Source organism: Stylophora pistillata, chromosome 9, assembly GCF_964205215.1.
Source record: "Stylophora pistillata chromosome 9, jaStyPist1.2, whole genome shotgun sequence".
Lineage (NCBI taxonomy): Eukaryota > Metazoa > Cnidaria > Anthozoa > Scleractinia > Pocilloporidae > Stylophora > Stylophora pistillata.
The window spans coordinates 27,617,564-27,635,550 of record NC_142527.1 but is presented as its reverse complement, the minus strand read 5'-3'; the positions used below and the strand labels follow the sequence as shown (position 1 = coordinate 27,635,550).

The 17,987-nt window shown below is 38.7% G+C and overlaps 2 protein-coding genes across 4 annotated transcripts in view; both read right to left on the bottom strand.

Moving 5' to 3' along the window:
• LOC111322452 (voltage-dependent calcium channel subunit alpha-2/delta-1) overlaps positions 1-322 on the bottom strand; it is a 36,064-nt gene extending 35,742 nt beyond the window's left edge. For both annotated transcript variants that reach the window (XM_088732268.1, XM_088732269.1), the window contains exon 1: positions 38-322. In XM_088732268.1, the coding sequence (XP_088588394.1) occupies positions 38-123 (86 nt within the window). In that variant the 5' untranslated portion in view covers positions 124-322. The remainder of the gene's footprint in view (positions 1-37) is intronic.
• Positions 323-1,494: 1,172 nt separating this feature from the next.
• LOC111322465 (protein transport protein Sec24A) lies at positions 1,495-17,719 on the bottom strand. 2 transcript variants are annotated; one of them, XM_022925569.2, is made up of 28 exons: positions 17,215-17,719; positions 16,184-16,375; positions 14,719-15,539; positions 14,408-14,515; positions 13,976-14,041; positions 13,283-13,375; positions 13,036-13,064; positions 12,563-12,665; positions 12,219-12,345; positions 11,959-12,068; positions 11,587-11,653; positions 10,994-11,112; positions 9,937-9,982; positions 9,706-9,761; positions 9,434-9,535; positions 9,076-9,177; positions 7,938-8,061; positions 7,642-7,741; positions 7,077-7,135; positions 6,505-6,678; positions 5,890-6,000; positions 5,632-5,675; positions 5,209-5,343; positions 4,429-4,566; positions 4,023-4,127; positions 3,815-3,907; positions 3,233-3,336; positions 1,495-2,726 (listed from the first exon to the last, which is right to left on the bottom strand). In XM_022925569.2, the coding sequence occupies exons 1-28, from the start codon at positions 17,402-17,404 to the stop codon at positions 2,612-2,614; spliced, it is 3,633 nt and encodes a 1,210-aa protein (XP_022781304.2). In that variant the 5' UTR covers positions 17,405-17,719; the 3' UTR covers positions 1,495-2,611. The 2 variants fall into 2 exon arrangements, with proteins under 2 accessions (XP_022781304.2, XP_088588393.1); XM_088732267.1 differs by having other exon boundaries at positions 14,719-15,260; positions 17,215-17,717.
• Positions 17,720-17,987: the final 268 nt, after the last annotated feature.

Sequence of the window (17,987 nt, the reverse complement as noted above, 5' to 3'; positions counted from 1 at the left end):
TCATACGCTTGCCGCATTCTCTAGGGCTGAAACTTACTCGTCTATACTGAGAGATCCAGCTGTTTCAGCCAAGACACAAAAGACACTGAAAAGAGCGAGAAGCCTTGTTAAATTGACCGCCATCTTCACTCACTGTCGCCAACGCTATTTATATAAATTTGCCAGCCAAATTCGCTTGGCTCAAACGCCGTCACTTATTAACATAGTGTTTGGGCTTTCCTAGCAGCCATAATTGCCTCCCCAAGACAAATATGGAAATAAAGTCATTCATTTTTAAAGATTTTTTGCTGTCATCGGGCAGGTGCAGCGTCAAGATCTATTGGCGCGCCAAGAAAACGAATTAGCATGTGAAGTTTCACGACTTTCAAATGCCACCCTGGTGGTTGCCATGAAACCAAACGGCAAGGCAGGTATTTTCTGAAAAACGCAATGCAACGGTCTCATTACAAACTGTCACTGAAAAATGACTTTTCGCACATCACTGAAGCTCCTACTAGTACCAAGGCATTATCGATCGAAATTATGCTTTGTTATAATTTCCTTGTTAAAAATTCACACGATTTCGCTCATATGCAAATTTAAGTATCATTTGAACTTTCTTTGTAGAAGGAAGTAAGTAATTTTGATGTCTGTCTTCCACTACGTTGCAAACTTTAGAAAATCGTTCCTTGTTTTGAGAATTTATCACGCTGCGCATTACCCATTTCAAGTTATAAATATAGTCGTTAAACGTTGTCCTTTTCAAAGCCACACTACTTGAAAATTATAAATCTCAGATACTCCAAAAGAGCTACTGGACTAGTCTTATGTTGACTTTCTTTATGGTTGTCATACTCAAAATACCTGCAAAATCATTCCCTCCGAGTGTTAAAGCACATTTTCGAAGATTGCCGCCATGTTTGAATACAAAGCGCTGGGGTGGAGACTAAGTTCGAAGGCTCGGGGAAACCCGTGGGGGAGGTAAACAAAATCTCGCAGGTATTACTACAGTGGAATCCCGATATCTCGAACCTCCAAGAGAAACGCAAATTGGTTCGTGAAATCAGGAGTTTGAGAAATCGGGGGTGAAATTACAAGTGAAGCAAATCCAAGGGAAACAAGGTTTGGTTCGAGATATCGGGAGATTCGAGAAACACCGGGATTCCACTGTAAGTAGTTTATCTCTTCGCCAAACGTCATTTCTTAGGGAAATTTCTAAAGAGATAGGGTAAATACTTTTTTATTTCAATTTCACAATGAAAGACAAAAAAAATTACCAAAATTTATCATGTAGCAGGTCGCACACGTGTCGTTCGTAAAGCGGAGCGCGATAAAAGTGGCGGAGGTTGATAACGGGGGAATCACGCGACCCGACTAGCTTCGCTCCACCGGGCCGTCCAGTAACCCACAGCCATTTCAACTATACACGCAGCATCCTTGAATACTTTGATTTGTCATTGAAAAGGAAAACTAGAATTCCCATGACTTAAAAAAGAAAACAAAAAACGCAGCACATTTTACAGAAACTGGACTGTTTAATTTTTCAACCGCATATAAAACAGCCGTAAGATTTAATCTACTTATTCAGTGGTGCAGTGCAGTTTTATGAAAACGAGATCAAAAGACTGCTTGTCACCTTTCTCAAAGAGTAAGGAGCTAAACTCTCTCGTTTCAAGAAATTAATCCATACTTCTTCATATAGGTCCATAATAATATTTTCATAATACATTTAAAGAACACTCGTTTTCGAGGATCCAATTTCTCACCAGATAATGCCCAACTGTAGAACTTTTCCCCAAAATTAGAGTTGATCAGTTCGTTTATCCGTAAGGCAAAACGAACAGAGATCGAAACACCTCGAAGCCTGTCAAATTCTAGCTGTGCGAAAATTTTATCGATCAAATTTTAGCTGTCCGAGGCAAACTTAAAATTTTTCACTCAGAGGATACTTTTCAACAGGAAAAACTGTGCGAAATTACCTAAAAAAACCTGCAAAATATAATAACTTTTTTAATCATATGAATATTAAATGAAACCCTCAGAAAATGTAAGTTCATTCATTCAAATGGTAGTGCTCCAATATTTATTAATAAAAAATGTAAACTTTCTAAATTTTATAATCTCTACCGACAAAAAGTTTCCCATTGAATTCTCCAAAAAAAACAAACAAACAAACAAACAAACAAGCTGGGCCTGCAGTTCACACCCAGCACGTTTCTTCTAGATTTCCCTTATATTGCCCTTCTTTCACCAGTCCGCCTGCAGCAGTTAATTTTCCTCGGGTCATGGGACATCAGTGATCCAGATGGGGAAGACGGAGGGGGGGGGGGGGAACAATGCTTGAATCTCACGAATCCCCAAAGGTTATGATTCCAATGACTGTAGGTGTGATAAATTCTGTGATGTCTTCTCATTGACTTGTTAAGCGAATTCAGTACGTCACAAATCCCGTTATGATTCCTCTGTAGTAACTTTTCATCAGTAGCAACGCTTCATTGTATGATTTCAGTGTTCGAGAAAACAGGCCATTAATTTTCAAGGAATATCCCGAGATCTTCCGCTTGTTGTGGGTTCTTGTCTGGTTTCTCTTTGTCTCTGCGTTTCCTGAGTCCACTTTCACCAGGAAATACACTCATTTTGAAATCTGCTTTTGAATATGAACGAGAAACTCGTAGTAAGACATAACCGATTCGGACCGATCGTCCACAAGATTCTGAAGGAAAAGCATCCTCATTCGGCTGTCTTCTCTGTGAAGGAAAGAAGAACTATTTTTAGCTTGGTTTCAAAAATAACCGAGATACTACAAGCATCCTGATTTGTCAAAAACCTAGTTTAGATTATTGCACCATTAAACCCATAGTTATTTTATATAAAACCAAGAAATAACCCACGTGGGATGTTAGGAGAACACGAGAAAAGTTTGTAAATCACGAGCCGGAGGCATTTATTTTTCTCGTGCGGTCTGCTGCTTAAATAATCTGTCTTACCAATAAAACGGTAGGATCATCTCGAGAAATTGTGGCTAAGATGCAAGTAAACAGCGACATAAACTGTTCGTAACCGCCAAAAAAGTTTTAATTTGAAGAAAGTGCTAGAAAACAACGGGCAAATATTGCGAGCGGCTTTTACCAAGATGAGCTCTCCTCCAGTTATCTTCTCCGCATCGAGAACCTTCCTTATAAAATTCACAAGCCTGTTCAGATAACTTGATGTACTTTATGTAATGACCTCCGATTATTGGTGTGTAACTTACTTTAAAACATAAATGTTAGCATGGCAGGAACGCTGTGCTTGAAGATAATCCACAAATGTTCTCACTCTCTCTGACTGAGGATTTTCCAGCGCGGGCAGCGATCCCTAATAAGTGACGATGAAAATAAAAACAACGGTGATCAATGAAACGAGTTTAAGCGCTAATCACGGATCCCGATTCGTACATTTTTTCGCTGACAAACATTTTCCCTGTCAGATGAATCTGCCCAAAATTTTAATGATTTTTTGAAGTTCTCATGTCACTGGTGATTCGTGTCTCAGACGACAGGCGGCTTGTTCTTCTTCTTTTGCCTACTCATTGGTTCCCTGTATAATTTTCCTTCATTCTGATTAGCTGTTGTTACGATACTCAACTGCCATGCGCTCCAAATTCATTCAACTTTTCAGTTTTGCCGAATTCAAATAGCTTAATCACAAAAAACTCTTGCTTTGTTTTTCCATAAAAAAAAATGCTGTCCTAATTATTTTGGGTGACAAACATTAATACCGTGACTTTTCACGACCTCTCTTTTGAAAAGTTAGAGATATCGCAAGCCAAGATAAATTTATTTAATAACCTCACCATATTCTCTGGGATGCTGCCGAAGTTTGGGACGTTAAATAAGGCTTGGATTACATCAATAGGGGCATCTCGTCCGACCCAAATGTAAAATGCCTATCAAAAAACAAACAAACAAACAAATAAGCAATTAAATAAACAACTACATCGGTTACTCCCGCCTGTTTCCTTTATTGATAGTTTACGACAAGTAACAACCACTTCTACTCACATGACCAGTATCCAGAAGAAATATTCCTTTTCTGGTAAGCTTTTCGCCCGAAAGATTATAAATTGGAGGCTTAGCAACCAGGCCAGCTTTGGTCTGGAGAGAACCCTGGGGAGAAAAAATAAAGATGTATATAAAGTGAAAGTTTACCAACCGCAGCAGATATCTTAGATATTCTTTTTTGGTGTCAATAACCAATCATTCTGGGTGAACGGAGGAGCAAGTAGTTCAACAGTTGTCTCCCCTTCGCCACCCAAAACCATTTTGATATTTCCCGATCCTGAGACAAGGGCTTCCACCTTAACGTTTTCCAAAGTCGCCATTTGGCGACCTTAATCTGTTTATTGATATCCAGAAATAAAAGATAAGTCGTAAGAAATAATTCAGAAGTAAGTAACGCCCAACGTACCTCATCCGACAGTTCGTGTATCGGATACATTTTTGGATAGATAGACAGCATAACCAAGCTGAGAGGCATAACTTTAAGCTGCTGCATGGAAAAACACCGCTCGTCTAAACGAGATGTAGAGCCAAGACGAAACGCCATCTGAAAGTCCAACGTGAACATGTAGGAACATTAGAAGCGGATGAAAACTATTGCGAGTAGAATCTCAGAGAAGAAATTTTACAGGCGCATAGAACTGAATTTCGTTTGCTCATTGATAACTTCGCACTACTAATCTCCAAAGATAACGCTGTTTATCCCCCTATTAAGTCGCTTTTTGACTAGATAGTTTTTGAGCAAAATCACTTCTTACGACGGAAAATGGTCGCTTGTGACTTAACTCCTTGACCCCTAAAAGTACCGAGGATCTAATCTCTCCTTCAAGTATGATATCGCCTTTGAAACACACATGAGAATAAAGGAAACGATCACCAACTCTTGACAGCACATTAGGGAATGTTTAGAAAAAGTATGGTGAATACCCATACTGATGTCAGGGTGTAAACGGTTTAGCGAAGAAAACTCGTGAACATCAATTGCAAGGAAGAACTCCTGAAGTAGAACTTCCTTAGAACTCGGCAGAATTTTGTTGAAAAGGATCTTTTTGTAACCATCTATTCTAGAAAATCTCCTCTTTGACACTTTTTTGCCTAACAAGCCTGCTACAACAAATGGCAGAGTAATAAAAAAGAGGGTGGCAGAAGAACGTCGCATATACAGCCATAAGTCCTGTGTACTACATACGTGTTTCATGATGGCCAAAATAAAGAGCGGAAGTAATCTCAGAGAATGGGGCGCTATTAGTCCACTGCTCTGAGGCTGATTAGCTACCGAGGAACGATAAACACCAAGAGTGTCGATACAGGCGTTCATCAAAGCCTAGGGGAAAAAAAAAAAAAAAAAAAAAAGAAAGAAAGAAAATCTAAAGTGAGCGGCAATATTAGACATCATATAATAACTGAGATACTACATGAGCCTTGATTGGTCAAAACCCTATCCTTTAATGCACCGGTAAACCGCCGGAAAATTGTTTTGTCGTGTTCTCCCACCATCCAAAGTGGGTTATTATGCCGGTAAACCGCTAGAAATTGCGTTCTATTATTAATTGAAACGACGAGAGCTCTTTGACTGAGCTTAGAGTGAAGAATCCATGTTCACTGTACTTACCTCTCTAGCATCCCCTAATGATGACGTCAACGTTCTGTCGACAGCTAGAAAAAAACATCAACAACAACAACACCCTCAGAAAAGTGCTTATTAAGACCCTCTAATAATAACTAAAGGCAAAAGCTAAGAAGCTCCTTAAATACAATATGTAAACACATTATCTTTAAAAGACGTCACGACATATCAAGAGTTCTCTCCACGCTCAGTTATAGAGATCTAACAGCAAACAAGACGGAATCAAAAGTATGGCTCACTTACCCATTTTGGCAAGTAGTGTAGCAATGGCTTGTACATCAGCAGTGGCGTACAGATCAGCCAGCTTGTTCGTGATCGGCAGAGCAAGAGTGTGTACTCTGATGCGCCGCTCACCTGCAAAATACACAAAGGCATTAGTTTGGAAAAGTTAAATCATAAACTTTAAAAGAATCCCATGCCTGTATTTATCTTGTGTCAGAGAGTAGGCCTTAGAACTCACTTCCCAGACCCTTATAATTTTAGGTTTATTAAGTGATATGTTTTTTTTTTTTTTTTTTTTTTTTTTCACATTCAATTACATCAGATTGCATTCTGAAACTCTCGCAACCCTGGAGTGTAACCTGCAGGTGTAACATCGAAACTTGTTTACCAATATTGAGGTTATGGAAAGGTGCCTCGTGCGGTGAAAAAAGGCGCGTTACTACTATGTGCGACCAACAGTTTTGTAGCTCGCAATAGTGTGCGAAGTCATATTCGCTTAGGCGTGCCACATTAAAATTTGAAATTGTCCTCTTTCTCATTGGCCACCAAGTTAGTTATATAGAAATCTTTAACATGAAAAGATGTAAAAAAATGAAAATTCGAACACACACAAGAGGTGTTGGAGGATCAACCTACCCTTGGTGCTTGTATAAAGAAGAGCAGACTGAAACACAGCCAGATTGGAGTCTGTCAGCGAGTCTTCAATGTCAATCTGCATGCTAAAACCACTGTCAGGACTCACATTCGGCAAAGAAACTAAGTCCGTAGAGCGTACAAAGAAGTTCCCATGGAAAGTGTGGATTGAAAGCCCTGGTGACAAAAGTGACGTTATAAATAAATTGAATATCTCGAAGCTTGAACCTCAACAATGAATCCTTGGCTCTTGAAAGCTTGACGAATCCATTTGCGAGTCCCGTGGGAAACACTGTCAAATAAGTTCCGCTAACCAGTTCTATAGCATATTCGGGTTTCTGTTTTGGTCTCAGTGTTTCAATCATGAATCGTTTTTACTGTCAGTCTTCTTGGATACCTATTCTCATGTCATCTGACAAATTTGAGGTGACATTTCACAGTATTGCAAAGAGATAATCTCCTTTCTTTTCCACACTCTAGCTAGGTGGAGATGAAGGGGCTGAACCAAGGAGAGCAAAAAAAACGACTGGATACCTTACAAAACGGAGTAAAATTGCCCCTTTACTGCATATTACCTTTTGTGCAGCGTACTCTCATAACTGCCTCAAATCCAATCTTCCTTGTTAGATAACGTCTGAAAAAAGACCAAACGTTTCTCTTCATTTTACTCCCAAACTCAAACAGGCCTCACTATGACTGTGTAAATTTTAGCCCGCGAGCAGGCCCACATTAAGACCGCTTCGCCACGGCAATTTTCCCTTTCGTAAACGGCCGTTGCCATTTGAAACGGTCGTCGCCATTTTAAAACGGTCGTTGCCATTTGTCGAAACAGTCGTTACTATTTTGTAATGAATGGCAACGACTGTTATCGGAAATGGCAACGACCGTTTCAAAATGGCAACGACCGTTTCAAATGGCAACGGCCGTTTACGAAAAGGAAATCCGCTTCGCCACGTGCGATTCCTCGCCCGTGGGAATGTATGAATCCTTGAGCCACGCGAGTCATCGAGAGGTCTACAAGGAATCCGCCACTGAAACCTCATCTCAAATCCTCCCGCGGGCGGAGACGGAGACACTCGAGTCCTGGAGCTCTTGAAGAGAGAGAGCACCTCTGCTCGCATGCTTTGTAAATTTACTTACACAAATTCATTTTCAAACTTTTCTGCTGCAGCAGGGTTCCTTGACACATGAAAGTCAGGATAATACATGACAGATCCTCCAGAGTATTTTGACGCGCACACTGAAATGATCACAAACAGTTTTTCGCATTTAATCTACGTTTTTAACTACAAGATTAAAATAAGAGAGGTTATAATTAAGTTTGGGGGGGGGGGGCAAATTGAAGTTACAAAAAATGAATGGATGTTAACTAATGGTTTTAAAAATATATATACCAAGGCGACAGGGAGATGAAAGAAATTGTGAAGCAAACTTACTTAGTGTAGCAATATCTGCATACTGTCCTGAAAGTAAGAACAGATCAACGGCGACTTGTTCAGCTGCACAGTCCAGTGCAAACTTCTTGTAGAAATCTGTAGCTGGTGTTAAATTCTGGACATCCTATTGAAGAAGACAAATATAAATGCCTCATTTCCTAAACTGCAGTTCGCATATATCATTTTCATATATTCACCGTCATTGATTCATCACTGCACGGGTTTATTGCGAACCAACATAACGACCAGCTCCCAGTTGGCTTGTTAGCTCAGTTGGTAGAGCACTGCAACGGTATCGCAAAGATCATGGGTTCAAATCCCGTTAAGGCCTGAATTTTTTTCAGGCCTTATTTTGTACACCACTGCTTAAGTAGTGTTTATTACTGAAAAGATCGCTTTCACACTCATAAACGCCTGTGTAAACAATTACATCCAATACAACACTTGTTTCTGTGAGATCAAAGTCAATTATAATTTGAAGGTTGACATTGTTGTACAGTAAACACACAACGAAAGAAATGGGGATCTTTGCAGCCAAGTGGCTAAAAACTGTTTCTGTAGCATGAGGTGACTCCCCTGGATGGAAAATCAGTGTTTTGTCCGGTTTCCTGGGAGTTCATCCGTACCCATTTAACCCTTTAACTCCCAGAAGTGATTAACATGTAACATCTCCCTGCAATATCCATACATGATCCAACAAATAGGTAATGAGAATACTCAAACTTATCAAGTAGAAGTTGCTATCTTGATCTAACATCAAATTCTAGCAACTAGTTCACAAGGAAATGTGTAACAGCTATAGAGGAGAATTAAAAATCAGATCTTGGGAGTTGAAGAGTTTAACACCCTGGTGGGGAGAGGCACAGTAAGAATGAACTTTCTAGCTAAAGAACATAACAGCGCACCCTGTTTACCATGAAGCGACTCAAAGCAGAAAAATGACTTAAGTAAAGGGGGCAGTTTCTAAAACAAATGTAGGGGGGTGTAATAGAGGATAATTTGGTTTTATCAACTGAGCAGGTAATGTAAAATAAGCCACCATTATGACCTTCTATAGCTGACATTTTGAGCGTAAGCCATTCATCAGTCATTGAGCAATTTGATACCACCAGTAACACCTCCTGGGTTTCTGAATTACCTTTGGAGAAGATTTCTGCCCATCCTCCCTCTTTTTCAGTTCTCCAGGGCCAATGTTAGGTAATGTTGTCTGGAAGAGTGTCACACGACCACCTATGTGACCCTGGAAGATGGAAGAGACAAATGAATACACAGTATCAATTACTAGGGAGAGCAAATGTTTAAACTACAAGACCATAAGCATGCATTGGGTAAATCCACTATTTTACATACAAGGGGGGACGCCTATGAACTGCATATAGTTTAGTGGGCAGGATTAACAATTAAATTCAACAATCCCATGATGAGATTTGGCAACACTGGTACAATACATAGTTTACTCCTATGATTGCTTAAACTAACTACACTTCTTGACTTACCACTAGTTTGAGAGCTGCTTGCAGGGCTGCCCCTGTTGCACTGTGAACATTGTGATTATTGCTGAACATGTTTGGAAGAGAATCCAGCAGTTGAGTTATAAGCTAAAATCATATTCACCACAAAAAAGAAAAAGACAAAAAAAAAAATGTTAAGCCAACAGTAGCATACTCATCTTGCATCAACAGTGATCAATTTCATCATCCTTTTGTGCATTTTTTTTTTCTTTTTTTCAATTCCCAAAGATGTTTAAACAGTAAGTCACTGCACATACCTCTTTACTTTCATTCATATTCACCAGAAGGTCATCAGGAGATGGAAGGAAAATGTCTATAATAAAACATATATAGTGTACCTTAGTACATGACAAAAATAAATTGCAAAAAAAAAAAAATTAAATACACCAGTTCCAGGATTGCTATTTCTGGTTACAAACACCACCATCAAACAGGATATAAAAATACGTGCATTAAACACCAATGGAAAATTGAAAGCTTGAACTGACCTTCCAAGTCTGAAACAATATTCATCTGGGGTTGAGAAAGCTTTGACTAAAGGGAAAAATCAAACACAAATTAACACCAACAATCCACGAAACTTTCAAACTACAAGCAAGGAATCTTAACTGTAACTGGCAATGAACTTAAACGTCAATGGATCCAATGGGAATTTCACACACATGTTCATATATATCATACAGGTATCTAAATGGCCTCCTGTGCAGAAAATATCTGGGACAGTGTCAAATTGGTATTAGATTTGTAGCTGATTTGGGTGAAAAGAAAGAGGAAGTTTTCCTAACAATCTCAGAGTGTAAAATAAAACCAATCCATCCCTGATTACTTTTTTGTATTCAATAAAAATGTGTTGATCAATGTATGATAATCTTCTTTTTCCCACAAAGCACTGTAACTACATTGTATTAAAAAAAAAATTATAAACAGTAGTGGTCCATTCTGTCTTCCCATTCCTCTCAATCTTCTCACTTCCTTTCAATCTAAAAGTTGGCAGACATGGCTGTCCTGGTTGAGAAAATTTATTTCAGATTGCTTTAATGATCCAAAAAAAAAAGGAGAGTATTCCTTTTAAATCTTGTACAATCCTTATGCCTCACAAACCTTGAAAACAAACTGCACTGGCAATGCCATTAAAAATACCATTTTATAACATAACCAAAGTTAAGCGCGAGCTCTGATTGGTCAATTTAGCGTCCCCCATTTGCCCATGGGTGTACGCTGCTGATGTGAGCAAATGCAAAGACTACATGTATTTTTCCATGTGCACTTGTTTTTTTCTGGTCGCGTAAGATTTGTTAAATAAAAGGGAACTCTTTAGCTACAATGTATCAATGTTATGTTATAAAACAAATGGTAAACACCACAGCATACACTATTGAGTTATGGATGCACTTGGGAGGTTGCTAAGCTTTCGTGCTTAGCAACCTCCCGCATGCATCCATAACTCAATAGTGTACGCTGTGGTGTTTACCATTTGTTAATTAGACTTTCTTTCACAAAAAATTATTGTTCAAGTTTTATAACTAAGTTGTTGGCATTTCTCACCTTTAAACTGTAAAAGTGAACTGTACTATCAAACGTTATAAATCCAATCTGCGTTCTTAGATCTCCTGGCACTTTCTCTAAGTTTTCTTTCAGCAATTTACAAACCATATGCAGATAACCTGTAAATACCAAAACAACATTCTAAGAAACATTAGAATTTATGTCCAGATGACATGTTATGCTGCACTCAATTCAGTTGAGTAAATAAAACAAAAAACAAACCAACTACAGGGCATAAATATAAGAATTCCAATTAGGAAAAAATAAATTAGTAGATCAGGGCCTGTTATCTCTTTAATTGCCAGGATCTGATTGTCAATTCTCCCCTCCACTTGCTTCACATTTCTTTATAATTAAGTAATAAGAATTTTGTGCTCAATCAAGATAACAACCTTTATCTGATGAGTTTGAGTATTCCAGGATAATGTTGGATATTATTCTTAGAGATTCATCACTTCCAGGAGATAAAGGGGCCCAATACATTTGGAGATTTCCACAAGGGCTGATTTCAAACAGAAATTTAATTTTCAATACTTAACTGATATTCCTAAGCTTCTAAGGCTCAGAAAAATTTGTTGAGATAAAATTTCTACCTGTCTCTATTGCATTGAAGGAAACATCCATAACAAACAGAAACACTGCTGGCTGTGGAGGCCTTAACTGCAAATAATACAAAACGCATAATTATTATCAAAAACAATAATTTTGTGCTTTTTCTCACATTACAACCAATAAGCATCGTAATCTCAAAATTTATCAAGAAGGAATTTCTCCTTAAAATATTATGACTAGGAAAAATTTAACTTTGGATCTTTTAGTGTAGCTACCTTGTATTTTGTTACCAGCTATCCATCTGTTTTTTTTCCCTGTTCTACAGTGTAATACCATAGCTTATTTTGGGTATTTCGGTGTCAAAATACAGTAAAATTGGCATACTTGTGGAATAATAAAGTTTAATAGCTCACCATATATTCTGATGGTGCTATAAATTCCACTGTAGCATTCCTCACTTCTGGTCGCTTGGACGGATCTCCATACTGTCTAGTTGTCGGATCAAAACAGAATTCCTCTGGAACTGGAAAAAACACATTATATAGACAGTTAGCTCTTGAATTGAAAAATAAACTACTGAGTCTTTATTAATTCCTAATCAACAGTAACAACACTAGTTTGTTGGGACTGTAAGGTTGGTGTTTATTAAAAATACCCAATGAGAATAGTATACCTTCATTTACTCTGAAACACATTGGGCATCTCCACCTTCTAGAGTCAGTGAAAGTGACAAAAGGATTTATATATGTTCTACAGGAACGACATCTGGTAATGACAGAAGAATGAATAACTGGGAGGTTCTGTCGAAGAAATAAGATTGATGATTTTATAAGTCACATTTATACATCTGTTGAACAAGAAGTCTTCAAAGGGACAAACCATTTGACTTATCTCTCTTCTGCTGTTTTTAAATTTCAACCTTCAAATTCTTACAGGATAACCCACCAAAAAGCTAAATTTGACAAAAGACCTCATTGAACCAGGTTGTCATTGAGAAGAGTGATTTTTAAGACTTGCCTGTAAATCTTTGAAAGGGTGAAGGTGAATTCCTAGTGGAAGCTTGGATTTTGTCAAGAGACTCTTGGTTTCTGGAACAGCATTAATGGTGCAACATAGCACACTGGAAAAAAAAAAGGCGAGAAAATTCATGACAACTCTGTTCGGTATAAGAACATATTTCAATTATCTTGATATCTAATTAAATTAATGTAATTCAGCCAAAGATATCTGAAATATCATAGGGCCAGTAAGACTCAATGTAACCTTTTGTAAACCAGTTACAACTAACAAACACAAATTAAGCATTTTAACACTATAGAAAGTTACTGACAGCTTATCAGGTGATTCCCTGAGAAGCACAGCTACAAAAGTTGTAATGTGGGGGGAAGGGGTAAGCCAATTACAAAAAAGATTCATGCAAACAGCCCCTACACCCTCCTGGGGTGCCCACTCCATGCAAACACAACACATTACAGTATTTATACACTAACCTTGGATCACAGTTCCTTTTCCGAAGGTCCTGTAAGACAAGGCAAAATAGATTATTCATCCATGACTCAAAAGAAATATGAACACACCCAGGTGACTACAGTACATGTATTAACACTCTTATAACAATTCATTTTTGGCTGCAACCAGTGCAATAACCGCTAACAAGCTGTGGATACCAACTGACCATTTAAATACCATTATAGATATCAGACAAGGAAACAAAATAACATAAACATCAGTACTCACTCCAGGTAAATTAGGGGATGGCTGCTCAATTGGTGTTTGAGGAAGAACATGCCTCTGTTCTAAAAGGTTAATGGGTTGGCAGGCTGAGGATTGCTATGTATTAAACAAGACAGAAAGTACAGTAAGTTTTTAAAAGCTACTGTAATCATAAGGAGGGGCTTTTCAAAATGGTTTATGAATGCTGAACACAGAAAAAAAAACCTGCTTAAAATGTTTTGGCTTTGCTATGATGTTCATGCTCGACAGAACAACCAAACCTTTTCCCTTGGTAACCTTACAAAATAATGAGAGTAATTCAACCCCTTTGTCCTAAAATCTGTACGCATATTTTTCATACTGTCCTCCATATGTTTCCAATACAACTGACATGGAGAATTTGTTCAACAATAATCGCTGATAGGAGATCATTTCCCTTTCTGGCAACCTTAAAGTTTGATTCAACAGTGATACTGCTATGAAAAATAAGATGCCAATCACTCCTTGGGTTTTATGGGTTAAAAGAGATATTCAACATTCAAAAGGATTCTAAAACCAGCCAGGTCTGATTTTCAAGTTGTTAGTCTACCAAAGGAGCCACAGAGAGGCAAGGTGGTATAAAAGGTGGAGAAGCGACAAAAGTCTTGCACATATTTTTCTGGTTTGTTCATCTAGGCAGACAGCAGTTTCAAACACAGTACAGGCATTTTTCAATACCTGCACAGTAAGTCTTCCCATTGGACCTTCCAGACCAGAAGATGGAAACTGTTGTGTATTACCGCCCTAGATATGAAAATTGTGAAGTTAGTACAAAACAAAACAAACATTGCTACAATTTTACTTCATATATTTCAAGACTACAGGTGTATTACACAGCTGTCAGAGGGAAACTATTGCATTTTAACTTAAAGAGATAGTTGTGTACAAAAATGAGCACCTATATCCAACCAAAGAGAGATGAAAGCGATTTCCCAGGAGAAGAATACAGATGGTATTCCCTCCAGATTTCCTGACAGTGAGGAAAAGCACTGCAAGAGATAAGTGCTTTACCTAAGAATGAAACACCATTAAAACTGGACCTCCTAATCTGGAGTCCTCAACTAAGTGGGCAATAAATAAACAGGTTGGATGTTAATGCATAACACTTACAACAGATGGTTGTTGAGCCATAGGTGGCATTTGCCGTGGATACTGTTGATTCACTTGCCCAGGAGCATTCATCACTCCACCCGACCCAGGCATTGAAGGTTGCATCGGCTGGTAATAAAACAAGTTTACCCAATTTACAAATTCCAACAAACGATACTAACAAACAACATGTAAGCCTAGCTCTAAGGAGACAAAATTAAAATAATGTGCATTTGAATAACACTTGAAGTTACACATGAGTGTCTAGTTAGCGGTACATTTTCAACATTCAAGCAAGGGCAAGTGTTTATTCTTAACTCTCAAACTTTTACCTGAGAAGGGTACATCCTCCTTCTCGAGGACATGGGTCTTCCAGCCTGAGAGTCTTGTCCTGTGGGAGAATATCCTGTTGGTGGACTGTTAAAACCAGTTTGTGGCATAGCTGATCCAGGAGACATTGATGGGAGAGGTGGGGTTAGACTCTGACCTGGTGTTCCGCCTGGTTGACCCACTGGAGGGGGCGGCGTTTTGTGCTGCCCCATTGTTGACCCTGAAAAACCTGCTGGAGGAGGAGGTGTTGATCTCTGCAATGGGGTCCCACCCTGTCCTGGATAGCCAGGCCCAGTGGTCATTGGCATTGTAGGTCTCTTAGGTTTATTGGAATGCAAAGCTGATAATGGCTGAGAACCTGGTTGGCCTGTGGTTGGAGATAGACCAGATGGAAAACCTTGAGCTTGTCTGGCGTAATTTGCCTGCTGCCCAACTTGCGGCGTCTGGGGTGGCGTATTTGACTGTCCATGTGCAGGCAACCCTGTCCGTGACTGACTTGGGAGGGGTGGCATAGAGGTTGAATTTTGATAAGGTGATGACTGCCCTGAATGAGAAGTGACTGGAGTAAATGCAGAACCAGTTTGGGGCATTCCATGAGTATTATTAACTAAGGATTGCTGCTGAGAATTGGAATTTGGGGAAGGTCCATTTGCTAAAGAAGACCCCAAAGGTGGGGTAGACTGTCCCTGGGTGGGTGCACTGAGATTTGATGCAGCTTGTCCCATTTGAGGATGAGCGGAGGAACTTCCAATAGGTGGGCTCACTCCTGACACAGGGCCATTGGCAATGGCATTAGGAGATGGAGAGTGACTTCCAGATTGCCCTGAAACAAAATGAAACAACTAACCTTAGTCACTTCCCTTTCATGTAGCTTTGAGGCCTGCATTAAAAGTACATGTACCTTGGCCTGATGTACATTATCATTACAGACTGCATACAAGTATGCAGAAGGAAAATTTAATAGGCCTTTTGCAGCTAAGCCATCACGTGACCTACTTTTCATGAAATTATGGGCTATAACTCAGCTGAATTCAGAAAAGGAAAAAGCATTTCGAAAATAACAAAATGGCCAAGTTTGACGCCTCCATTATTCAAAAATGAGATTTGACAACACTATGAGTTTTTAATAAATAAGGTTTATATGGAAAAAGTTGCTGGAGAGTAAGGCCTTGCTCTCCAGCAACATTTTCCACACAAATCCTCTAAATTTTCTGAAAGTTCAAACCACTGTAAAAACAGTGCTCTGTAATTCCCAAGGCCCAAACTTGGCCATTTTGGTATTTTCGATATGCTCTTTCCATCTCTGGTATTCCTCAAGGTGTATCCCTTAATATATATCTAAAATTTATCACGTGACCCCAGCTGCAAAAGGACTATTAAGGTGTTCAGGGTTAAAATGTTACGGTAGTACACTTAAAACCCAGACAAGGCTCTGAGGCTGACCAGTTTGTATGACCAGAAACTGACCAGTTTGTAGATTCATTGGACCTCTGTTTGGTGCAAATGTTGTTGAAGATTCATGAGAATTGTTAAAGGATTGTTGTGATGATTGTTGTGATGCACCAGCCATGTTATGAACCATTGAAGGGTTGGTTCTATATTGATTATGGCCTGGTGGCAAAGATGTTGGCCATTGGCTTGGGTACTGATCTTGATAACCTAAACAAAAAGAGAAAATAACACAAATACAAAAATTTTTATTGTTGGGTTGTTTGCTCTAAAATCAATATTGTAAAATTTGCCAAAGATTAACCCAACTAAAGTTAAAGGCTAAGATGGTTATTCATAGAAAGACAGTATGGGGATAAAGTATACAATAATGTTACAAAAAACTATTGGAATGTTTTAATTACTAAAAAGTCACTTACATTAATGGTCATTATTTACACTAATATTAATATTAAACATTAATGGTCATATTTACACTAATATTCTAAGTATATAATCTACAAAGTCAATCCTCCAAAGCCCAATCAGAAGTTTGTGTACCAACAAATTGCAAGACGAACTTTGTTCATAAACTTACAGCCTAAGTATTCAACAATTATTTACAGAACATGAACGACTTCACAAAAGCATTTTAACCTACGAGGTTAAGATTTAACACGTAAATTCAACTACGATACCATGTTTCCCCTATTAAGTTTAAGCTTGCGTGGTGAAGAAATGGCTTAATAATTTAGCAAGGAAACTAAATCTGGAAATTCATTCGGTGGTTTATAATTTCAACCATTAGTGCTTCATGACACAACCAGCTGATCGAGTGAAACCTGCTACTGAAATTAATTTACCAATGACGACATACTACCTGAGCAAATCAACCAGTACAATTTGAACTATCGTAAGAAGAAATTTCCTGGATACTTCTATACTGTCCGAGTCAAGAGGATATAGTAATTTAAAAACCCTCAAGAAGAAATAGACGTGGCCTCTGACGAGTATCTTATGACATTTCTTCCCTTGATGAAACTCAATCTGTCAATAGATGATTTCCTTACCGTTCGAGGCCGGATTCATTTCTTGGGAAACACTCTGAGTCTGATTGTTCACTCCTTTCTTATCTGGATGCACAAATCCTCCATGATTTTGCGGAGATTGAAAACTATTTACACCGCCGTGGTTGAGGTATGGTTGCTGTTGACCAACCGAGAACGCATCACGGCTCGGCGGTAACCTTCCTCCAGACATTACCTATCACACATTTAAAACCTGTAATATGGTTCGTTGTTGAGTAGAATCCAATCGAGTTTTGCGAATCACTTTTGAAAAGCGTGAGTGCACCCAATTTTCCGAGAATTTTGTCAAACTCACTCCTGCCTGCAGCCACGAAATGCAAATGTTTTGAATATGCGCAGTAGACGTGTTCTTAGCGACGTGGCAACTGTGATGCATTGCGCTCCGACATCTCAGTTTTGTGCGTTTTCGAAGTACACGGTACCCAAACAGCAAACCAGAGAATCTCCGAGGATAAAATTGGTTGTAAAATTGGAAACGAAACATACATCACCGCACAGGAACTCTTGGAAATAAAAAATTATTCTAGAACGTAATTTGATTCTTTTGTGTTGGATAGTAGTTACAGACTTGGGACCTGAAGAATGCAAAGGAAGTCTGCAAACGAGGCATTTTGCAGCGAGTTTGCTATAATCGCATTGCATCCAAAATCAGTGTTTTATGAGAAGTTTGTCAAGAAAGTGACAAATTTTGTTGGGTCGAGTCTGTACGAGTGAACACAAAAAAGAGCTTAAGAAGGAGTACAGGACACTGATGG

What these genes read in the sequence shown, in the direction of transcription:
- LOC111322465 (XM_022925569.2), bottom strand. Translation starts at nt 17,404, where the DNA reads ATGTCTGGAGGAAGGTTACCGCCGAGCCGTGATGCGTTCTCGGTTGGT. An exon ending in GGAGGATGTACCCTTCTCAG is followed by an intron (nt 14,516 to 14,718) that starts GTAAAAGTTTGA and finishes TTTTATTACCAG; the next exon opens with CCGATGCAACCTTCAATGCC. An exon ending in TAGCACCATCAGAATATATG is followed by an intron (nt 11,654 to 11,958) that starts GTGAGCTATTAA and finishes TATTATTTGCAG; the next exon opens with TTAAGGCCTCCACAGCCAGC.